At 47.7% G+C, this 25,805-nt stretch overlaps 1 protein-coding gene across 1 annotated transcript in view; it reads left to right on the top strand.

Annotated features, from left to right (window-relative positions):
• Positions 1-229: 229 nt before the first annotated feature.
• Positions 230-25,805, top strand: part of LOC119436107 (nose resistant to fluoxetine protein 6-like) — a 124,859-nt gene continuing 99,283 nt past the window's right edge. The window contains exon 1 of the mRNA XM_037702859.2: positions 230-266. Coding sequence (XP_037558787.2) covers positions 230-266 — 37 coding nt within the window. The remainder of the gene's footprint in view (positions 267-25,805) is intronic.

Below are 25,805 nucleotides of genomic sequence, written 5' to 3'. Positions count from 1 at the left end.
GGCTACCGAGGACGCCGAAGACGTGGATGGGTCGGCCACGACGACGACGGCACCGCTGCCGACCACGACGTCTGACTACGACCGTTTCGTGCAAGCGGTCCGGGCCCAGGAGGCCGACGGCCGGAAAATGGTGGCCGAAGCACTCAAGAGGATCCTGCCTGTCATGATCCGCATGGGACACGAGTCCGGCATCTCGAGTGACTGCCAAATGGCCTACTTCAAGAACATGATGGGCATCAAGGATCTTAAGGCATGGGCGCTAAAGAGTGAGTACGCGGCACGTGCCCTTCGCACTGAGGCGATGTAGCTGTGCGTCACATTCGTTCTTGTCGCAAAGCCATGGACGTCCATTTTATACTTTAAACAAATAGAGAGAAATAGAAACAGGAATCTTTAGACTTTTGCGAGGTATTCTATGGTACACGTAAATCGGGAAGCATTTCATACGTGTTGAATACAACCACTACTTGCTTAGAAAAAGTGATGGAAGAATGGCCGCGAAAGCGAACTTGTGAACTCAACAGATGCTATACGTCACACTGTAGCCATTTGTTTTTCGCGTCTGTGTTTGACACTGGCCCCTTTTCTATCCAATGCTTGAAATAGTGAACCACTTTTCACTAGGTGTTCATTTTTCAGTAGAGCTTTTTTTTTTCCCCCACAGTTCGTCGCGCAACTTTTCCCTTTTAGACATATACGTTTAACATATACGTGCATGCCAAAGCAGGAAATGTTAGCAATTATATATCTACACACCATGGCACACATTGCCTGCATTAAAAGGCGAAAAAAAAAACAGTGACAAGAAAATCGTTTTCCCAATCTGCTCACGCTTTTATCGAATTTTTGATAACGAACAAGAGTGAGAAAAGCATCGAGAGAGAACGAACAGCGAATACACAGGGAATGAAGCTTTCTTGTGTCATTAGGGTTGGACCTCTACTGTTTTGTTTTGCTCTTTACGCACGTTGTTAGTGTCATGTAGGTTGGTTCGAATTTGTGCACACAGAGTATAGGGCAGACCTTTCAGCTCAGTGATAAATATTTGGGTGTTCTCTTTGGATTGAGGTTACAAACAAGAACTGACGGGCACGGCTGCGTGTTCGTCGGTTCTTTTTGTTTCTTTTTTCTCACTTACCATAAGTAAAGCGTGGTTTAGTGAATAAAATACAGAATTCTGGAACGATATTATTATGCATAATGGCGTTGGTCGTGTATATGTTCCTCGGTGTGATTTCGTATAGCTTTCGCGATGGGTTATAGATGCACGGTAGAAAAATACGAAAGGGTGAATAAACTAGCTGATACTCTTTTGCACGCCAACTGAGATTCGCTTTCTGTTACCTTTAAGCACAGTAATGTGGATGGAACCGTGTGACAGCTACATTGATGCACAAATTTCATCTTAGAAGCGGTGATAAGTTTAAAAAGAAAGGAAAAAATACGAACCTAAATGCCTGCAGACATTAGAAGAAAAAGAAAGGGGGGGGGGGGGCAGATTAACATGAACAATTATAAATTAAGTTAAGGTACTGAGGAAGCCTTTAGCAACGTCCAAACACGTACGCGATATAGAAAGCGACTCGTTATCTCTTCAAGTTGATGCTATTGTTTTCATGCGTGTATGACACAGGTCGAACGTAACCGAACTTTAATATTAGTCTGAAACATTTTCGTGTTAGAATGAAGTGCTGTTATTCTCGATATCTGCCCTGTCGCAGCCGTCTTTCTCTCTTTTTTTCCTTCAAAATTTATCCTCACTATAATATACTCGGCTCCTCAAGTAAGGAGGATGATAATACAAAGTACTTATACTAGTGAGACGTAAATATTCCGTGATGAAACAAGTGGTTATTGCATCATACTGGGACATTTTCTCGTATACGCCAGATTCTTTAATCCGCAACTTTTATTTTTATTCAGAAAATTACGTTTTTTTTGTTTTTTTTTGTTTTTGTTTTCTTTCCGTCATAATAAGTAAGCCTTAATTGTATACTACTCGTTTCATTGCAGCAGACACTAGAAAACATTAGAGCGGTCGTTAAACTGAGTAATAAAAAAAAAAGCGTCGGCTTTGGTGCTAAACGATTGGAGATAAATATACTAAATACGTGAGTTGTGAACGTTTCGCAATCGCAAAGAGGGCCCCAGTTTATGCAAAAATAAAGGCGGTTGTGATCTTCCCTTGCAGTTCACGCAATTATTTTTGTTGTTGAACTTTTGGCATACTGTACAGCAAGTGCAGCAACAGTGTCGCGCGCATTGGACTATCTCGAGTTCTACGATATTGCGTGGTTGTGCGAACGTGTGACTGAGGCACGATACCGCCGTAGTCAATGCGAAAGTGTTTGACTCTGCTGCAGAGAGTTTCTGTGACCTTAGAAGTGTAATGAGACGGGCGTACCAAATTGAATATTTCTTGGTAACTTGATATTCGCAGCAAATTTCCAGATCTTTCCAGATCGGCGGCGTACAAGAGGTACTGCATGTTGGCATCTGGCCTTAACGGCTCTCTATAGGTGGCGGTTCCACAATTTTGCCTTATTTTTCCCTACTAAACGAAAATATAGTCACAATTCCAGTTACAATCAGAAAAAAACATTGCATGTATGCTCTGGAGGTACTTCGCGTATTTCCTCATCTACTTTGTAACGAACCTTGCAGGCTGCACCGATGATTTCGGTATATAGAGGCGTTTTGTCCATTACAAGTTGAGCTATTTAGATTGCAGGACTAATATTTGACAGCGAAGCAAGCTGCGAGCATATTTCATTTCGCATACTTTTCTGCATTTTTCTCCCTGTTGATGTGACTAAGTGAACTGTGTTGCTACATGTTGCGCTAAACGTGTGCACGGCCCCAATTCTCTGTAGCTTCCGGCGTACGCATCCGACTGTGGCGAATGGCAGTCCGTTTACTTTCGACATATATGGTCAGGAACCCGCGAGCGTCGGGCAAGCGTATGGGTGCCTCGCAATGTTTCCGGATCGGTTGGAGCTAGTATACACACCGAACGTGTGGTACCCGAACGCACAGAAGTTTTCCGGACGGACTAGCGATGCCTGCAGCCGCGAAGAAAGGGCCGACCGCTTGGGTCGTCTGGGTTGTCGGTGGCCGTTGGGGTCATGCGGATGCAGCGCGTAAGGTATACGCTCCGAGTGAACGGACGGGGCCCGGACGTGTTCTGTTAATGAATGGCCTCGCAATGGCGCGGCCACGTCGTGCGAGGAAAGAAAGAAGGAAGCAGCCTTAGGTGAGACACACGCGGAGTCGAAATTTCAGTGGCCGCCGCTATCATGATAGCGGCGGCTGCCAGTATCTTTCCTCCGCCGCACCGACTGATTGTTATTCCCACAGTACAGCAGAAACGCTCCTTCCGAGAACGCATCCTCCTCATCTTCGGAGGCTCGGCGCGGACGCGTCGCATCCTCGCCCGGAATAGGGTCGCTGGGTGCGGACGGACGATGTTCTCGTCGGACTGAAAAAAGAAGCGCGAGGACGAAGCGCCACGCACGGGGGAGGAGAAAGGAGGCAGAATGGTGGCGTTCTTCCTTTTCCGTCGCCGTGCGCCGATCCTCGGGCGACGGAATTTCATTTAATCCCGGGAGGCGGTCGTGGCCAGCCACTGTCCCCAATCGTCGAGGCACCCGCACTACGTGAGCGAACGCAGCTCGTTATCGCGACCCTAGATCGGCTCCACAAGTAGCCGGAATCGGGAAGACTCCGAGAGTACCGCGGCGGCGCTGGTTTCTCTGTTTTGCTTTTTCTTTTCTCCTCCAGCAGTAGGCCGCGCCCCGCGGAGCGTGGCGGCGGCAGCACTCGACCGGCCGCGCTTTTTCACTTGGGGCCTTTGAGCCGAGCTCTGCTGAGCTTCGGTCGGCAGATTAGTCGATTCGCGCCATTGTCTTCGTTGCGTCACCTACCACTGGATTCGACATCCGCGTTGCGAAGGTTTAGGTAAACGCGAAGATCGTTCCTGATCTGCGTGCTGGTGAAAACCTGACGTCCATGCGATGGTCACTTAAACGAACAATGGTTTCCACTGAGAAGGAAAACATGAGGCACTTGGTTACGCGCCAAAAATAATTTCGACCTCACCAAGGTACATGAGAGCATTGCCCTCAGAATCCATGCATTAGTAAGGCCGTCCATTAGGTGATATTATAGAATATCGACTTCTAAATAGGGGGACTGCACGATTCCATTCGCGTTTATTTTTGATCTGATATCTTCCCGAGAAGAGCAAAATGGTCTTAAATGACAGGAAGAAAAAAAGAAAAGAAAGCAGAGATCCGAGCGCCCAATATTAAACTTGACCGATCCCGGACAATGTGTAATCCGCGGTCAGGTGGACAACATGGTGAAGGTCTCCACGGTGACGCGGTCGCACGGGTGGGAGTGCATGGATACGGCTGAGCATTAAATATATATGTATATATGGATAACACTACCAGGGTTAGTTCTAGTTGTGAGACATAAATACCCCTGAAAGTGGATGGGAAAACGGCGCCGCGGTAGCTCAGTGGTGAAAGCATCAGTTTCAGTCTGTTTCAGTTTGCGATGATGCACTGGTGTGCCAGTAATTTTTGAGCTGCAATGCATAAAACGGCGCATTGTTAAAAAAAAAAAAAACGTGAATGGGACAACAGCGCATTTTTACCCCAAGTTTGACTGCGCCTATTTCAAAACTGCTTCTATTTTCACAATTCGTTCTTGGATGTGCCTTGCGAAATTACTGTCAATTCGTGTATTGCAATATGTACGTGTGCTAACGTAATTATTTAAGAAGTTTATTAGTGAAATTTTGTTAATTGTCAATTATGCATAATGATTTCCAATGTAGGTAATGTCGGTCTCTTCAAGTAGTCTAGCTCAATAACAAGATTCTTGCTATGTCCTAAAGACAATTAAAGAAATTATGTTAATGTTAAAATAAAATACCTGGTGCATATAGGCACGTGTCAATGTCACCCTCAATGTCACATGAACGGCCAGGCAGAAACACACAGAACCCCAAAGTAGGGGGAAGGGTCAAAGAAACATATCGCTCTAAAATCGCATTGTGTGTGTACTTGCACCTCTGTCATGGGACTGAAGCGCATTCTCAAAGCCAAGAATAAGCGTGTTGCCAGGCAAGCACGTATACTCGTTATTTCACAAGACGTGGTGCAGAACACGAACAGTTTCATGCGCGTTACCGCGAAGCCAAACAGCACACAACTTCTGCGAGGGGAGATTAACACGTGAGCAGTGCCTCGCGCAAAGTTGGAAAAAAAAAATCGACAGTCACTTTAGCATATACGCCAAAGAGGGTGAAGGCGAAAGCCTGCGCGCTGATGAGACATTCATTAAATTACTTGGCATTCTCATTCGAATGCGTTGCTACTTCTTATTACTTGTTTTTTCCAACCAAAGGTCGGGGGGTTCGAGTGCCTTAATTGACAGTACCTTAATCAACTGTGCCTTAATTAACCTCGCCCTAATTAACACCAAAGGTCGTGGGTTCGACTCCCGCCGAAAGTTGTGGGTTCGAGTGCCTGAATTAACTCTATCTTAATTAACACGATGACGACGGTGACCCGCACACCATCACAATTGGTGCGTGAGCGTTTGCATGTAGATAAGACACGAGACAGGAGGTAAGAACAGGAAGTGGATCTGGGAAAGACCCAATGGAGAAACAAGGTATGAAATACATTTCATACTGTCTGCCGATGCCAACATAGTCTATGCTGGATGTAGAAGTGTTAGGTAGGGTAAAGTGCAGTGACCATAGGTCAGTGAGGTCTCGGATTTCTCTCAATTTGAAGAGAGTAAACTTAGTCGAGAAGAAACAGGACAACCTAGACGCAGTAAGGGTAAAAGCAGACCAATTCAGGCTGGTGCTCACAAATATGCCGCTTTAGAAGATGAAGATGAAGATAACATAGAGGTAATGAATGAAACCGTCCCTAGGCTGATTTCAGAAGGAGAAATCGAAGTGGGAGGTAAGGCACCAACACAACCAGTAGGTAAGCGCTCCAAATGAAACGACAAAACATGAAAATGTCCAACTCAAGGGATCAGATAGAATTCGCTGAACTGTTAAAACTGATCAACAAGAGGAAAGTAAGGGATATCCGAAATTAAGGGTGAGGCAAAAAGATGGTAACATTAAATGGGTGTTTATTCACGTGAAATTACAAGGCAGAGATTTGGTTACAGGGTTTCAATTTGGCATCCATCCCACGCAATGCACTTATGGAGTCTGTCCATTGTTCATTGTAACGCCCACTGGGCCATCTGGGCAGGGGTAGCAGCGATAGCCTGAGTGACGCTGTGCTTCAGGTAGTCCAAGTTGCTAGGTTTGCTGGCATAGACACGATCCATGACCATGCCCCACAACCAAAAACCACATGGCGTCAGGTCGGGTGCACGATTATCAGCAATTTCGATTGTATAGTAAAAGCAGCGGAAGAATTCTATACTGGCCTGTACAGTGCCCCCAGAGCAGTCACGCTACCTTTATTTAAAGTAGTTATGAGCAGGATACAGAGGCTCCTTATATAACTAGTCACGAAATTAGAATGGCCTTGCAAGACATGACCCGGGGAAAAGCAGCAGGAAAGATTGGATAACAGTCGATTTAATCAAAGATGGAGGAGATATCATGCTTGAAAAGCTTGCGGCCCTTTATACGCAATGCCTCACGACTTCAAGTGTACCAGAGAGCTGGAAGAACGCCAACATTATACTAATCCATCAGAAGGGAGACGTTAAAGAATTGAAGAATTATAGACCCTTTAGCTTGCGCTCAGTATTGTATAAAATATTCACCAAGATAATTTCCAATAGAATCAGGGCAACACTTGACTTCAGTCAACCAAGAGAACAGGCTGGCTTCAGGAAGGGATATTCTACGATGGATCACACCCATGTCATCAATCAGGTAATCGAGAAACCTGCGGAGTGCAATCAACCTCTCGATATGGCTTCATAGATTATGAAAAGGCATTTGATTCAGTCGAGATACCAGCAGTCATAGAGGCATTACATAATCAAGGAGTACAGGAGGTATACGTGAATATCTTGGCAAATATCTGCAAAGATTCCAAGCTACCTTGGGTCTCCACAAGAAAAGTAGAAAGTTACCTAGATCTTACCTAGTTATCAAGAAAGGTGTCATTCAAGGAGACACAATCTCTCCAATGCTATTCACTGCATGCTTAGGACAAGTATTCAAGCTATTGGACTTGAGAAGGCTTAAGAGTGAGGATGAGCGGCGAACACCTCAGCAACCTTCGGTTTGCAGATGACATTGCACTATTCAGCAACAATGGGGACGAATTAAGCCCAAACCGTATGAGAGCGATTTTGTGCGCGAAGGCGATGAGCGACGGCTTCGAGCGACGAAACGGGCCGTCGCGCGAACAGATCGCTCGGTCTTTTCGCTCAATCGCTCGGTCTTTTCGCTCAATCACTCGGTTCTATAAATCTAGAATTCGTCGCTCGTCGCCCGGAAGTGCTATGAGCGACTAGCCAATAGCGCGAAGCCGGAACTGGATATACATCAGTCAAGCACTACCGAGTGTCGCACGGAACGAGCAAACGACTAGATTTTGATACGTGCAAGGATAATAACGTAGTGCAAGACCTTTAGACATATTATGCTGCTCTTTACACTAAAACACATCAACTTAAATTAATAAAGCAAGCGTCACGCTACTTTCGGCGAGTATTTGCTGCCCTCATACCGGCAACACCGGGGAGACGTCGCTTAATGTCGTCGCTCGCATGCGTACGACTTGTAGGCGACGAGCGACCGCGACAGCCATCTCCATCGCGTCGCTTGTGGCTGTCGCGCTCAAGATCGCATGCATGCGGTTTATACTTTACAACAAAGATTGAGGACCTTAACCGAGAGATTAATATGCAGAAGACAGAGATAATTTACAACAGCCTGGCCAGAGATCAAGATTCAGAATCGCGAGTCAGCCTAGAGTCTGTAAAGGAGTATTTTTATCTAGGTCAATTACTCCCAGGGGACCCTGATCATGAGAAGGAAACTTACAGAGGAATAAAAATGAGTTGGAGAGCATACGGCAGACATTGCCAAATCATGACTGGGAGCCTACCACTGTCGTACAGTGCTCGAGAACAAGTTAAAGACCGCACAAAGAGCGATAGAACGAAAAATATTAGGCGTAACGTTAAGAGACAAGAAGAGAGCGGTGTGAATCAGAAAACAAACGGGCATAGCGGATATTCTAGTTGGCATTAAGAGAAAGAAATGGAGCTGGGCAGACCATGTAATGCGTAGGGTAGATAACCGGTGGAGCATTATAGTTACAGAATGGGTGCCAAGAGAAAGGAAGCGCAGTCGAGGACGGCAGAAAACTATAGGTGGGGTGATGAAATTAGGAAATTTGCAGGTAGAAATTGCAATCAGCCAGCGCAAGACAGGGGTAATTGCATGGAGATCGCAGGAAGAGACCTTCCTCCTCCAGTGGACATAAAAATAGGCTGATGATGATGATGATGATGATGACACGATGCCGGGTCGGTGTAGTAAGTTACTACACCGAGTCGTCATCGTGTACGATTTTGCGTCGACGACATGGTTTTCGCTCAAGGACGTTGAAGATCGACTGAACGATGAGACATATAAGGCTTTCGCCTTAATAATGTGACACCGACAGTGGGAATCGAACCCTCTGCCGTCGAGCACAGCAGCCGGGTGCTGTAACCATTAGGCCACGATCGCTTTTTTTCCCATTAATATATTAGGTCATGATTGCACGCATGCTTCCCTCGTTACAAAGCCAGCCAGCTTTCTGAAACGCTCGGCGCGTGTACCCCAGCCACTTTGTCGTCTTTTTTCCTTATGAAAACGCGCTTTGAGGCGGCGTGTTAGGCTGCACTATCTCTAGAAGCGGCCCATTTTGCCCAGTACTTTCCTCGTAGCAGCTTGCGCTACGTCGAAACTGTGCGTCGTTGTACAGACTTCCGGATTCCACAAGTTAATCAAGTTTTAACATTTCTTCACCGAAGTACAAATGCCATCGTCGTTTTAGCATACACCACATGGAACGGCCGGCGTACAAATGATGCCATTGGCGTCATACGATCGCCTACAACGTGGTTTTCGTCGGGCTGGTCGGGGGGAGGGAGGTATTTTATAAGAGTCCACCTAGTGGACTGTCCACTTCGGCTGTCGCTATTGGCTCCCGCTTCACGAACGCGAAGGCGACTGGCTGGCACCTTCCCGCTCGTGAAGCGGGAGCCAATAGCGACAGCCGAAGTGGACAGGTTCAGAACAGGTTCAGGGAGGGGGGGGGGGGGGTAGTCTGTAAGACTAGGTGGACTCTTACAGACTACCCCCCCCCCCCCCTCTGCTGTCGTCACACGTACGGTCGCGAATCACACACACAACTACTCTATTTGCTGGAATACGTTGGTCCACGTGGGATCGTTTTGCGGAACTCCAAACAATGATGGATAGTCTTGTACCTGCAAAATGCTTCGCATAACATAGATTCACACAGTGTGTGGGATCTGCACAATTTGTTTCCTTTTTTTTATTTTATTTTTATTTGCGTGTGGGTGTTTCAACCGCAGATGACCTTGTTGTAGAGCACGCACCGGTGCTGTTGGAGGCAGACTAGAGCTTGCGCTGGCTACATACCGGTAAAGCGCGCTCCCGGCCGGGTGTTCGGCCATTATGGGACCTCAACGCTTGGAAAGGGGTGTCTCTCCCCTACCCGAGGGCGTCCCTGCATAATAGGTGCTTTGGGACGCCATCACAGAGGCCCAGACCCGCCTTTTAAAGGGATTTTGTTCTGCCCACAGGGTTCGGCGGGATGAGGAAGGCGCGGGCTCCTTCCCCAGAGCAGTTCACTCCTAAAGAAAGCGGAGCATCAGGCCAGTTGAAGCCTGTGCCCATTTGGATAACCGATGGATAACCGGCGGCAGCGTACGTGATTCTGAACCCACGTCCTTTCGCAGCAGAGACGTGTGCGCGTGTCTGTGCGTGTTCCAACTTCCTGCCGTGCTTACGAGCATTCTCGAACGCGCTCACAACAGTCCAACGGGAAATATGGCTTCGTCCAGGGAGCTTTCGCTCGATGGAGAGGTCCGAGGTTAGGATGCCTCAAGGCGCTCCTCCTCCTGAGCGCATCCAGGCCCCCTATTCGAGCTAACTGCACAGCGCCTTAGGCTCTGCTTGTAAAGCACGTACTTAAGTACTTCAGTTGGTAACCGCAAAGGACGTATTTCTGGCATATGCTTTCGGCGCGTTGTCTCGTCGGGTCTCACACTGCGCGCTGTCCGTATACTGTAATCACGGCTGAAGTGATTTCTTTGTGACTTGCGCGACTCACACGGAAAACCATTCAGCGCTGATTATAGCGTGGGCTCTGTGCGACGCACAACAGATGCTGCCGACGCCGTGCCGAAAGGCGTTCCATGCGATTGTCATTTTTACTCTCAGCGCAGGGCACGCGCGACGCTCTCGTCCCCTTGCGCGCATCGCGGGGTGATTAAATAACGAGCCACAAACGTTCAGCGATGCCGAATCGGAGCAATAGACTGTGACAACGAGTTGTCCCACTTTATTTCCTGGCGCAAGTCTATCCGCCGTGGGTGGTTCCCGGTGGGGTGTGCTCTGGAGCGGGTGCATGCGTGCACGAGCGAGGATGCGCAGCAAGCAGCCTCCCCTCCATCACTCGCTGAGCGGCGGCTTCCTATCTCGGTACACGCGTCGGGGGCTGCGTGGACGGAATCAGCTTCCTGGTGGCTGCGCACATTGCGTGACCCGCGTGGTTCCGCCCAGTTTCTCGTCTCATGCAAGGGGTGCATGCATGTGTAACGCCCACAGGACGTAGTCGTCGTCCGACAAGAGGGCCTGCGGCGTTCCCACAAGGTCCGTTCGAATGCGGGCTGTTACGCCCAGAACGCGGTTTGGATGATTCGTCAGAGCGGGCATCAGGATTGGGCGGAATTACATACAAAGGGGGAGGAATTACGAGGGGATCACTCTCTATATAGTATGCGGAAGAGCTAAGTGAATATAAATAAACTATATTTAACGAACGTTAACCTTGTTATTGCTGCAGAGACAACGCGTTTATGTCATATTCCTAAATGCCATATTTTGAAAAGGAACTTTGACAAATCCCTCAAGACACTGTGACGCGAGAGAGCCTTTTTTTTAAATACCACACAGTTTGTCATATAATCGTATACTGCACCACTGCAGCTCCCGTCGCATCCTCAAAGCTCCAGCCATTACGATGCTGACCAAGTAAAAATCAAAACAAACAAACAAACAAACAAACAAACAAACAAACAAACAAACAAACAAACAAACAAACAAACAAGAAAAGAACTATAAAGAAAATGGGCACAGGAGCCACAAAATAGCGTTGGGTGTGTATTAATTCAGAGGCGAAGAATCAATAGGAATTCAGATCAGACCATAATTCCTGGCCGCAAAGAACGTACGAATAAGTACCCTGTTCGCTCGTCATCGTCTCCTTCAAAGCTTTTCAGCAATTTGTTGCTAAAATACTGCGTTAGCGTGACGAACGCGAGGCTTAAGCTGCCGGCAAGGGCGCGTGCGCACCATATATACAGGCGGCCTCAGTTGACAAAGCTTCAGGCATGACCACCAGTCACTCGTGCGAATCTGGCTCTATAAGAAAGCAACGGGTCAATAGTAAGTTCGGTGCGAGAGAGAGAAAAAAAAAAGAAAAGAGGCAGAAACAAGAGAGGAAAACCGAAAAAAAAATCAAAAGATGGTGGCGATCGAGCCTTGTCGGATTTCCCCTATTCTCAGCAAACGTACTTGATCGGCCGAGCGTTTGACGCCATCGGCCGGGATCGAGATGGCAGCGCGATGGCACCGACGTCAGTCAGGCCTCCGCAAAAGAGTTGAATTCAATGCGGACGACTTCTAGCGTAAAGGTTCCCCGATTACATCCAAATGGCGGCGCGAGGCGGGCGTGCCTGCGGGCGGGTGCACCTGTCGCGGTCGAATTGCGTGTGGCACAGGAAGCGCGTATACAGGCAGCTACATATACAGAATGCCAGGCCGGCAATTAGGGACGTACTTTATGCAATGCAGAGGGAGGGCGAAGCGAATTAGGCGAGAAGGGCGCACACCACTGCTGCGTCTGCTTCTAGTATGTCGTTGGTTCAGGATGAACGTCTTGTCGCCTGACCAATTAGACGATCTATGCCTTTTAAAGGGAAGCTTTTTTTGCCTCTTCACCCACCTTTGTGGTGGCTGGCCGGCTGCTGGCTGCTGTCTTGCACGTTTGCCTGGTTCCAGGTAGAGTGCAAACCAGTACTGGATATAGTGGAAACCGAGGCGGCCGAGGCGGCAAGTGATCTACGTAAGCGCAGACCTGATTTACAACACGAAGACGCTTTCGTCGTCACGTAGTCGTCATTCTGCTGTCGTCATTTCGTCGCCTTCCTTGTCATTGTCGTCATTCGAACGTCGTCCTTCCTTCGTTGTCATGCCGTCGTCATCGTTACGTCGCCGTCCCTCTGTCGTCATCGTGCAGTTGTCGTCAAATCAGCGCTGTCATTCCACCGTCGTCATACCTTCGTCATTATGTCGTCGTCGCTATTCAATCGTCATTAAGTCGCCTTCATCTTATCGTCGTCATTCCCTCGTCGGCCGGGCTTCGCCACTGCATCATCGCCATGCTTTCGTCACTATGTCGTCATCATTCCATTGTAATTACTTCGTCGTCACACTGTCGTCGTCATTTCGTCGTCTCACGCAAGTGTCGTCATTGCGTCGTCGTCATGCCTTCGTCATTAGGCCGTCATCGGTATTGCGTCGTTGTGATGCAGTCGTCGTCAATTCATCGTCGTTATTCTATCGTCGTTATGACTTCGTCAAAATACAGTCTTCGTCAGTTCATCGTCGTCACGCCTTTGTCATTATGTCGTCGTTGTCAATTCGTCATCGTAATTTTATCGTCGTGATGTCATTATGCCGCGTTTACATGAATGCGACAATAGTGCATTGAAGTGCATTGCGAACGGTAGCTGTAACGTTGGTAACGCATTCTCTCAGCTAAGGTACGTTCAGAGGCGCGGCAGGTCTAGGATGGACAGATAAGTGCTTGAAATGCTAATGATCATGTACGTCTCGCTTGTGTTTTTGTCGTTGTTTTTCTTTTTAAAGAAACGTTCGTGCCCAAACGTTCATGACCATTGCCCGCGTTAATCGTGAAAGTTACCAGGAAAATACCGAACTTTGGGCACCATACAATCAAACTCTCGAATTCTTCCCTGTTTTTCTCATTAAAACTAACCCCCGATTTCTACTTCCCGAATTTTAATACGTATAAACCCAGAAAACGAAGAAACCTATGCGTAACCCATGGTAGTTCACATTGCGTATACAGGATGTCCAGATTATCCTGCACCGAGTTTTTTTTTTTAAACCCGGTTTATTCTACACGAATAAAAACAAGCGCGCATGTTGTTTAGAGTCCGGTTCAGAAACCGCCAGTAAGTGTTTTAGTCCTTCATATCCCAATTATCTATGTAAAAATAATGATCAGACTTTTTACTTGCTCTTCTAATTGTCAAGATGCCATTGTAGAGGATCGTAAGAAACATCAAAATTAGGTGTTTGCAGGAAGGTACACATCACGTGTGCTTTTCCCGACAAATAGAGAAATCGCGCGAAATATGAAAAAATACCATGTGATAGCGCACCCGTATACGCTCGGGATAGCAGCACCATCAATTGGCATACTTGCTGCTTGTAGGCAAATATCCGCGTTGAAGAACATCCAGTTTGCGGTAACACCTAGACGGCTGCTATAAAAACATTTTCTTTAAATGAAAATTCTGTATGTTATTAAAAAGGTAACCGTATACACATGGCTGTCAAACAACACTGCTATACGTACTATTCTTATGTGTAAAAAAGATGCAAGTAAGGCCTACATCTACCGGGTGTTTCAGCGAACACTTTCGATTTTTTTTTCAAGTTGCCTGGAGCAGATAGCACAATTCTAGTGCATGAGCTAGTCTACTGCAAGAGGCGGGCATTACTTGCACAAAAAATTGAAATGCATAATCAACTAATTACCTTATGGCACATATTGCAATTTACAAATTCTATCAGGGGAGTTCGCAAGGTGGATCCACTTGGAACGAATTCTCAGGATGACACCAGTTTCGAGATATTAATTACCGAACTTTGCGGAGAAATGCATTGGCGTTCCAGTTATTTTTGTGCTTCAATGCATAAAACGACGTCTTGTTAAGAAAGTAGAACGACAGCGCATTTTTAGCGCATGTCTCACGGCGCATATCTCGCAAGTGGTGTCATCCACACAGTTCTTTTCAAGTGGATATGCCTTGCAGTCTCACCCACTGGAATTTGTAAATTGCAATATGTGCCTTAAAGTAATTAGTTAAAACTTAATTAATGAATCTTTGTTAATTATTCAATTATGTATCTCAATTTGATTGTGCAAGTAGTGTTCGCCTCTTCGAGTAGACCAGATCACGGACTAGAATTGTGCTATCCGCCATAGGCAACTTAAAAAAAAAAAAATGTCTGAAAGTGTTGGCTGAAACAACCTGTATTTCTCCGGCCTATACAGGATGTCTCAGCGACGACTGTCTCTAATTATTCAAAATAGGGGATTCGAGGCACAATAATACTATTTCCCAGACAACATTCGCGAAAAGGACGGTCATAATAAAACTCCCTGCTGGATTCTTTATAGTAGCATAATTAACTAAAATTCGCTTATTAGCCCTTTAACTAAGAACGTTAAGCTTGGACGGCTGTAGCTAATGGTTTGCTCATAAGAAATCGGCTTATAAAATTGATCAAAGGCATTTAAAGCAAGCCGGCCCGAAGAATTCCGACTGAATTTCAGCGCAAAACGGAAACCGAGCGCGTCAGGAGTGCGCGTAACCACGCCTTGAAATTACGAAATTTCAAGGCGTCTGTATGCCATTGGCTGTAAAAACAGGCCCTCGATGCAAAGCCACGTGAATGCGCTGTCAACTACCAATGGCTGTTCCTTTGCGTTTTTCGGGTGACAAGCACAAACCAAGGCCGAGATTTCCTCGCGGAGATAGTGAGCTTTGCATTCCCGACGGCACGCCATGGTATGCCGCATCACTCAAGTCCCCACGTGAAGGAGTGGTTACGAGCGCTTCTGATGCACGCAGTTTCAGTTCCTGCCACAAACGTGCAGTTGGCATTGGCGGCTTAATGTTAATAATCAGAAAGATAATGATCGAATCTTGTTTAATTAAATTGCTATAGAATCCACCTGTGAGTTTTCTTCGGTCAGCCCTTGTTGCGAATCTTCTCCAGAGAAGTATTATTGTGTCTCGAATCCCCTATATTTATTAATAAGAAACAATTGTCGCTGAAACACCCGGTGCCCAGTAGCTTGCCATAAGTATCTTGCTTTATAAACTTGTTTGGTTCACTACGTCAGTGATACTGAAAACTTGTTTCTTGGTGACAACAGAAGCTCATCTTAACAGTGTATTAAATCACAAACGAAGTTCAGGCTCCTCATAGAGAAATGCTGGTTCGGCTGCCGTTGGGACCTCTTACGTACTGATGAGTTTTTACGTCCAAGAACTGTATCTGGGCTGTGTGGAACCCCGTCAGCATTTCTTGATCGGCTGGAAGGTGCTTTTTTGTTATGAACACGAACTGCGCAAATAAAATACAACACAAAGAGGTGTTAGCTGGACGAGCGCCGAGTACCAACTGAGTTTAATGAATGCTTCACGCCATGCCGATTACATTTAGTACAGTTTCAGTGGCGTGAGTTTTCGAAGTCATGAGGTAACCATATCAAAATCGCGCCTAGCTATCTAGGAAGGATAACATAGGGCTATGATAATAAAACTTAACTCACGCAGGAAACCTTTCTTTTCATAAGGGGAGATGTGGGAAAAAATTCCCTTTTTCTTTTTAGGAATCAGTTTTTTGGTTTTGATTGCAAGATTCCATTTTCCCGTATAAAACATCAAGGCATTTCTCGAACCATAAGACTGAAAAATGATTCTACTAGAGTCATGGTAGCCCCCCTGTAGGAGCTTCATTTTTTCATTCATGCTCGACTGATCGGCGAGCTCACAACGACAAGTTATGCCCAGATATTGAGCAGTCCTGGTGTAACAAGTGAGCACTAGCCCTTGCTGAGTCAGCACCAGCTCATTCTCCAATTTCACCAGTGCATGCTTAAGCGAAGGCTATGCTTTTTAGATATTAGGGGCTGACAAGCGAAGTTAGAATGACGATGATGGAATGACCCCGATGGCATCACAACGACGGTATGACAAAGAATGAATGACGAAGACAGTATGATTTCGATACCTCTTTGTGCTGTATTTTATTTGTGCAGTTCTTGTTCATGCGGTCTCGCTTTATTCAGTGCGAAACCCAAAACGCTGATCAGTCTCTCAAAAGTTAAATTTGGTTGCTGTGCCCTAAAAGAAGATCTGCTTCACCCACTGTTGAGGAGATAGGTCGCACGAGGTCAAACCTCGTCATCATAGCACTTGCTGCTGATAATGAAAGTGGCGGTTGTGGGTTCGGCTCCCACCGGTGGCGAGTTGTTCTTTAATGCGATTATCATTCTTTGCCTACGTTGGGCGTTTTGAATCTATCTATCTATCTATCTATCTATCTATCTATCTATCTATCTATCTATCTATCTATCTATCTATCTATCTATCTATCTATCTATCTATCTATCTATCTATCTATCTATCTATCTATCTATCTATCTATCTATCTATCTATCTATCTATCTATCTATCCATCCTCTTACGTTCCAACGCAGTGGCCCGAATTGTCTATCAGCTTGGGCCCATATGTAACCCGCTGGGGTGGCTCAGTCAGCTAAGGCGTTGCGCTGCTGAGCACGAGATCGCGGGATCGAATCCCGGCCGCGGCGGCCGCATTTCGATGGAGGCGAAGTGCAAAAACGCCCGTGTGCTTGCGTTGTAGTGCACGTTAAAGAACCCCAGGTGGTCAAAATTAATCCGGAGCCCTCCACTACGGCGTGCCTCATAATCAGAACTGGTTTTGGCACGTAAAACCCCAGAAAGAAGATGGGCCCATATGTAAAACAGGTGGTTGGGATGCCGTCTTGGTCGGTTCATTGTCGCCATTCTAGCTTTGTCAGCTGACTTTCGACATGTCGTCGTCGTCACGACCTCTACGCAGACCCAGTGGCCCCAAGTTGTCTCATAGCTTGGGCCCATATGTGTGAGCTCCGTGATACAGTCGTGGCCGTTGCATCGTCGTCATTGCAGCTTTGTCATTCGATTCCGTTGTCGTCACAACATGGTCGTCATACATTCGTCGTGCATTCCGTGTCATACCGTCGTCGTGCCGCCATGGTGGTCATTCCATATTCGTCACTCCAGCTTCTTCATCCGGCTTGCGTCACGTCGCCGTCGTCATACACTCGTCGTCATCCTATTGTCGTCATACCGTTGCCGTGCCATCCTCGTCATTTGTCGTCGTCATACGGTCGTCGTCATTCATTCTTTGCATCGTTATTGTCATGCCATCGTCATCATTTCCATGGTCGTCATTCTAACTTCATCATCCGACTCCTGTCATGCCGTTGTTGTCATACCATTGCCGCCATGCCATCGTCGTCAGGCTGTCGTTTAACCATCGTGATCACTTCAGAAACTTCATCTCATTGTCATCAAGCCGTCGTCACCGTACCATCTTCATCGTTTCATCGACGTCACTTCTTCTCCCTCATTCCACTGTAATCATGCTGTCCTCATTCAACTGTGAATATGCCGCCGTTTTCATGCCTTCGTCGTCATTGGATCGTCGTCAGACAGTCGCTGTCATGCATGATGATTGCTGGGTGTTATTGGCGCAATTGTGATCGCTGCCATGCATCCGTTCTCATACAGTCGTCGTCATGCAGTCGTGCCATCGTCGGGATCCGACCTTCGTCATCCAGTTGTCATACGGTCGTCGTCACGCCATCGTCGTCATCCCATTGTACTCATGCCGTCATCGTCACGCTGTCGTCGTTATACTATCGCCATCTAATTGTCGTCATACCGCATTTGTCGTTCCATCGACGTCATTACTTCTTCCGTCATTCCATCGTCGTCGTCGGCGATCTTGACAAGCGAGTGCCAAAGGCAAAGTGGGCCGATACCGGAGACAGCGTATGTCGCATGTAGCCGAAGCAACGGAAGTCTCAGAATGACCACTACAGATTTTAAATAAATGTTACTTCAGCAATACATTGTGTCGCTTCATTGCTCGAATGCTAATCGCATTACCATCGACAGTCATCGTGAGATATGGGATCTGCCATAATTTTTTTTGTCCACTTTCATTGCCCGTGAACTTATCATTTCTACATTTCAATTAAAAGGACAAATAATTTCCCCCATGCGTTTCTTGGCTTCATTATCTGGCTTTATATGGTTGTGACTAACAAAAAATCGCGCCGCTGTTCCCCTTTTTCCGTAATACTTCGGTTTTCGAAGAATGCAGTTTGGCGATTGCGTCACGTTTGGGCGGTCCGCTGACGTAATTAGAACGTGAGGAAAGACGGAGGCCAATCGGCGCGCACGTTTTTTTTTTTTTTTTTTGAAGTGAACGTCACAAATCAAGGGAAAATATAGCAAATTAGGAACGCTTCTTGGTAAATAAAAAACTAAAAAAAAATAACTAGCGTAGCTTGCACTGGGGCCCAATGCTAAAGAGACAGCGGAGCTGACGGGCACCTAGCTAGTCCTGGCTTTTGGGCTAGGCAAGCACTACCAAGTCATCTCCAGCATTTTCCGGAATTTATTGATTATTGATCGATTATCAATTAGCTATTGATTGGCTATCGCAAGGTATTGGCTACGTATTTGGGCTAGGCTAAGCACTACTAAGTCATCCTCAGCATTTCCCGAAATTTATTGATTATTGATCAATTAGCCATTGATTGGCTATCATATTGGCCACGTATTTGGGCTAGGCTAAGCACTACCATATCATCCCTAGCCTTTCCCGGAATTCATTGATTATTTGTCGATTATCGAATAGCTATTGATTGGCTATCGATTGGCTATATTATATCGATGACTGACAAAGCTTAAGTAGTCCCAACCATGCTTATCTAGGCTTACCCAGGCTCAGCTTCGCAAGTTCACACGGGTATATGCCATTGCGCTCTGACCCTTTCTGTATACCACCGCCAGGATCGGCCCACATTTTTTGTGGACGACTAACGGAATAACGACCGGCTTAAACAGCTCCGCTGTTAAAAATAATTGCCTCCTGAATTCTTCCTCTGCCATCTCAAACGCGTCTTTTCCATGTCGAGGTTGTCGTTGTCTCTCACGTACGGACGCTCGCTAAAAGCACGAACGCAGGCGCCACAGTGATCACCACTACAGTGGCTATCACCACCGACGTCATTTCGCTAGGAACGCCGATCTCGCCCGTGCGCACGGCACGCACAGGCTCTGCACACGGCACCTTCGAATCACACCGAAGCACCTCGCGCCACTTCGCTTCGTAGAAGACGCCAAATCAGCTTCCGCATGATTGACATGTGCGTGACGTCATCATAATATGCGTGCGCGCGCCGAGGCGATGGCTGCCACCCAGGCGGTGGTCAATCGCTGCTCGCAAAGCGAATCCTTCGAAAACCAAAGCGTTACAGAATACCGCCCCAGTCTATGTATTTTGGCGCGAGGCGTACGTTAAACTGAGTTTGTAGTCGGCGCACGTCTTTTCTATGAGCGAATGAAACGAGAGGGTATGCGCGAGAGTGGCGCCAAGTGAGCCCTCATTGCCATCGAATACGGCAATCTCTGTCCGCAGTGGTGGAATGAAAAAGAATCGGGAAAGTATACGGCCTTAAAAGTTTGGGCGAACGGCTTCGAAGTGTACAGTTATTGGGACAGACACGCTGCTATGCTGCGTTGCTGACATTCAGCGCCGCTTTCGAGTTGGAACGATCTTCCGATCCCCGTTATACGTACATCGAACAGGCATGCGTATAGGGTGCGCTGGTTCTGGCATATACGCGGCTTATTCTGGACGCTTTATTAACCGCTGTCTTCGAGGGTTAAAAATTATGGGGCTTTGCGTGCCAAAACCACGATCTAATTATGAGGCGCGCCGTAGTGAGGGACTCCGGAAAACTTTGACTACCTGGGGTTCTTTAACTGTGCACCTAAATACAAGTACACGGGTGTTTTCGCATTTCGCCCCCATTGAAATGCGGCCGCCGTGGCCGGGATTCGATCCCGCGACCTCGTGCTTAGCAGCCCAACACCATAGCCACTAAGCAACCACGGCGGGTGTCTTCGAGTGTTTCGCGATATTTTTGTTCTCTCCCTACATGGTGCAAACTATGGTAAAACTCGGGCGCAAGCCGAATTCGGGACTTTCTACACAGCGTCCCATGGGTATTCTTGTGGTGCTTATTATTTGCGCATTTCTTGTTATCAGAAGATTGCATGTCTATAACATGCACTGAAATATCAGTAGACGAGCGCTTTGACTTCAACTCTCCTCAGAATGCAATCGCCGCTGCTGGAGGTCGAACCCGCGACATATAGCAGCTTATAGGCACCCGTTTTACGTGGACGGCACCTAGCAATCTCAACGACGATTGGAAGTGGGCGATTCTCGAAGAGATCAACAAGATGTGGATGACAGGGAATATTCCAGGCGAGTGGCAGCACTCGGTAATCATTCATGTTTCTAAGCCGGGCTGAACACTTATTTCAGTAACCAACCTATACGGCCCATCTCGCTAAGCCGAGTATCTGGCTGAGCGGATGGCGCTAAAGCACGCGGCATCAGACACTGCACCTCGTATAACGCGTTGCCTTCAGAATGAGCTGAGCTGAAACAGACGTCGCATGGCATATATATCGTGCGCGCTCTTCTCACTTCCCGAGCTCTTTATGGCGGCCGGACATTCGCACTTACTCGCACGCACGCTAAGCGGTTTCAGACACTGCAGAACGCCGCGCTTCGTGTAATAATCAGGCTACAAAAGCACACGAGTGTCGAGGGGCAGAATACACGCGCTGCTCCACATCCTTGAAGGCATGATCGCCGTGGCGAAGGAAGGCCGCAATACACGCTTGCGACACACACGTACTGCAAGGCAGAGCGCTCCTTTCTCATTCTGGCCACATGACGACCTTCCTGCACTGCCGACAACCATCGCACCATCAGATGAGATCGTCAGCAGCACACCGATACCGCACAATATGGGATACAAATGAAGCACCCTGAACGACACGCAGCTTTCGTGCGAATACACGAATAACGCATGTTCTGTACGCCTGCGAACTTGGAGCACGTGTGCATTGTCGCTGCGACCAACGAATGCGCTATAGGGCTAAAGCCGATCACGCGCTCTCGGGCCCCGTCGCAGACAAACATTTGAAATGACTATACCGACTATGCCGATAAGGCCACACTATACTGAACTCCGCGCTATAGTGATGACGACCAAGGAACGCGAACGGTAAATTCAGGGTATATATACCGCGTCGCACGTCTACACCAACTATATATCATGTTATATCGCTCATCTAATTTCGCCGCGCTACGGCACTTGCCATCAAACGAGCCTTCGTCCAGCTGAATGCGCTATCATCAGAGTCGCTCTGCATAGGGTACCGGGCCATGAAGCTGCCCATGTGGCCGATCGTGCAGTAACCTCAACCCGATGCGGTCGCTTGAACGTCTCGCTTAGATATTGGTGATAGCTGTAAAGAGTGTGTGGTGAAATTCTAAAGCCAGTAATTATTTATCAAATTTGCAATAAACCAAATTGATAGAGCAGGCGGGCGCCGGCTTCTAATTATCTTCATGTAAACTTGCAGACTTACGTGAAATCTGTGAATACTACAGCGGCAGCAGCTTAACATTGCGTTTGAAAATCCTTGCGCGTCCGTACACAATGTGCGCGTCCGTACAGAATCTCAACTACTGCAAAAAAAATTGGGGCGCGTTCTCTTAGAGAGAAAGAAAAAAACGGCACCAACGCCTTGACTCCGACATAGACAAGCAACTAGATTTTGGTCGTAATTTCCGAGCGTCGCCTGCGCCTCTCTTTTACGCCACTCAATGCCTGCGCTAAACTCACGGCCTAATGTGGACCGTACTTCATGGCGTTGTTCGCCAATCGGTAACTTCACTTTATGTTATATACAGCTATCGTCACCCTTTCTCTCACTGTCGCTGGATCTTGCTGCGAATCGTCCCTTCGCGGTTCCCCCCTCCTCGTCGCAGTACTCATCGAAGGGGTCAACGTCCTCGTGTTCGAGAACGATGACGTCGACATATTTGACGTCAAGGCCCCAGTAACTATCGCCTATAGTTCCTCTACATATCATTGTCCTCGAGTTTATTGAGATGTGTCGCGAGTCGGCTATGATGTATATATTCGTTGAACTTCAATGATAGTACTTCCTTGACAAGTCACTGATGCCATCTTTGTCTTCAAATGACGCCTCACTCAGTTTGTGCCAACTAGAGCACATTATAGAAAACTGGCATAAATATACAATAATAATAATTCAAAAACTGGATACAGGACGAGCGCCTCGTAAGGTCAGTGCTTCGTTTTCGCTTCTTTGCACCATTGTCTTGCATATAGTCATCGCTGTCGTTCCCGGCCCATTCGTGTCATCACTTCCTGCTAGCGCTCGCTGGAATCGGAGGGCAACCACCTCGCTCGGACAAACGCTTTCCTTGAAAGCGAAAACGCTGCAGTGTCAATTCCGGCGTGCACGGAGGCACACATTTATTTACCCTAATTTCTTATCTGCGGCATACTGAAATGTTGCCAACAAACTGGAGGAGCGTATACAGAGCGCGTTTCTGTGTATATATTATCATGCGCGCTTAGTGCACTTCTGGGCTGGAGAGCCCAAGAATGAGAGCAGAGGAATACCATGCATAATAGAGAGGAGGGGGGATAATCTCTCGACAGCACAAAACAGACGCCACCGCTCTGGTCCTTATCGCGAAAACGTACACAACGTACCGCAATGCTACACCGAACGAGAAGCAGAACCCAGAATTTGCAAGGAACGCGCCCGCGCTCATATATGCGGTACATTGCGGAACACGAGGTCCTATAACAACCACCCCATCTCTTTCAGAGAGGCCACCTCTGTAAGAAGCGCACGGCAGCCGAAGGAAAAGTGAAGAAAAGAACGGTCGTCCGATTTCTCCCGGCCGCAGTATGCATGTGCAACTGCAGCGGGAGCCGTGCTCTTAGAGAAAGGCCGGGCACGCGGTCCCGCAGGGCTCATTATTCCATAAACAGCCGCTGGCCTTTGGACGGCGGGAAAGTCAAGCTCGCACAGCCGTAGTACCCGCGGCCTGCCGTGCCTCGCCTCCCTCACGCTCTGGCGCAGCGCGGATGAAGCGCCACGGCGACCCTGACTCGCGTTGAATCGGCCACCTATTTTGGTCCTGAATGGGGTCACTATTGTCTACGAATTGTGCTACGCGTACCCTGCGCGTTTCGGACGCGCGCGCTATCAGTGTGCCGTGCCCGCGTATCCGCGACACGCGTGCAAGATTCGCGGAGGGGGGGGGGACGACGACGACGACGACGACGTGCACTTGCCATGGCTTGTCACGCGCTCACTGTTTGTTCGTGTGATTATCTACGCGAGCGCCCTTTTATATGTGTTTAGAGTGCTTGCGTAGGTGTGCCAAAATCAAGCAGATGGACCCGCCGTGCACGGGGGCTCGATTATGCACGCGTTTCGTTACCGATCCTCGTCCGGCGATCTGTGGACGGGCCGGCAGCACAAGCTATGCAGTTCCGCTTATATTTCCTGCTAGGGCGCGTTGCAGACTTGCAATGGCCGGTGGTTTCCATTCGATGCAACCTCGGTGGGCGCTGCGTTTTTTGGTATCTCTGCGTTTAACATTTTCTTATCTCTCACTCTGCGTTTCCGACACCCGCTTATGGGAGCTGTGACATGTTTGTTTCCCTTGTAGCGATAGTTTCTGTGAGCTTATGCGTGTGCAGAGTTGTAGTCGTAGGTGTCTTGTCGTAGTAGTCGTAACATCTTGCCTAAACGAGATCACATATATCCTACACATTAATTTTTTTAGATACTTCCCATTCTCATTTCGCGACCACACTACCAGGGAGAGAGAGAGAAACGTTTCTTAAAAAATAAATAAATGGCAACCCCTGTGCTGCTTCCGGTAAAGCGCCTATACAGTCTTTTTTTTCTTAACCAATACAGATACTTTATTTTTAAAACAAAATTCACGAAGAAACTTCTCTGGAGAGGGAGTTGTCTACGTATGCGTAAGCATTGTGCCACTTGCTCATCTCCACGCAGCCCGGTGTCATTATCAATCTTATTAAACTTGATCTGACCAGTACAAACGACAGCGCTGCGGCGACACGAACTGGCGCGGACGGCGGCGCAAGGTGCATTGATAACGCAAGCAAAGTACTGCAGGTGGCGGCGACAGGTGCGCTGATGACGTTCCGATCATCATATGCCGTTATCGCTCTTTAGCGCCTTGCCCATCCGTGTCGAACCATTATAAACTATGATCAAAGGACTCCGGCGGTGGCACGGACCGATCAAGCGTACTCTGGCACGGCCGTTCGGACCGTATCTTGAAAGCGGACAGACTGCAGTGTGCCGAGTGATAGCTCCGCGCGCTATGTTTTCGCCGCTTCGCGTTGAAGAGAGACGCGCGCGTGTGTAGTCCATGGTCGAGTGGTTAGAGCATCGAGCTGCGATGCTGCGAGAACAGGGTTCGAAACGAACCGTCGGGCCAACTTGAGTCACTGAGTATGTGGCACTATGTACATACGTGCTGCTCTTCAACTAACCTCTTTCGATCCCGCCGACATGGGTCACTGTAGATGCAGGACTGGGTATGCACCTCTCTTCACTGAAACTCTTTAACGCCAAATTGTGCAACTAGGCCACTGGGAATGTGCCACTCTACAACGACGAAAAAGATCCCTTAAATTTCCCCGATACTGGGAGGAATCGAACCTTCGTCATAAGCGTTCCTCAAAAACAGCAACCCGACGCCTTAGCAGGTCGCGCCCCAATTTCACTGGGTATGTGCCGCTTTTCCACGAACCTCTCGCCAACTTGGGCCACTGAGTATATGCTACGTGGTGTGCGACAAGTGAGGGGGGGGGGGGGGGGGGCAGTTCTCAGCGTTCGCAGTCACCGGCGCGCCACGCTTCTCGTCTTGGAGGCCACGCGCGGACATTGTCTCGACAGTGCGTGTAGATGGCGCAGCGTGTCCAGAACGAAGCGCGACAGAGGAGCCTGGTTGCCGCATGGCGCGTTTCCCAGCGTTCGCACGCACCGGCGAGCCATGCATTTCGGAGACTTCGCGCAGGCTTCCCGGCGACGGCGCTAGATGGCGCCGAGTGTTCTTATGGAAGCGCTAAATATGAGTCCCGCTGCAGTACACGCCTCATACATAACTCGTTTCGACGGTGCCAGTACGCTGTGTCGCTGCAATGATTCAGTACTAACGCATTACCGTCGACAGTCATCGTGAGATAGGTTCCGCCGCAATTTTATTATTATTATTATTATTATTATTATTATTATTATTATTATTATTATTATTATTATTATTATTATTATTATTATTATTATTATTATTATTATTATTATTTGCTAACGCGTTCTGAATACGACAGCTAGTCTAAGGTCGCGTTGATTCCTTTAATTTCCTTGGCCGAATTCCTGGTTGAGGCGGAGCAATCACCGACCCGCACGGCTAAGCTAAC

The sequence above is a fragment of the Dermacentor silvarum genome, chromosome 1 (assembly GCF_013339745.2).
Source record: "Dermacentor silvarum isolate Dsil-2018 chromosome 1, BIME_Dsil_1.4, whole genome shotgun sequence".
In the NCBI taxonomy this organism is placed as follows: domain Eukaryota; kingdom Metazoa; phylum Arthropoda; class Arachnida; order Ixodida; family Ixodidae; genus Dermacentor; species Dermacentor silvarum.
Note: the sequence above shows the minus strand (reverse complement) of the source record. Positions and strands in the feature narration are given on the sequence as shown.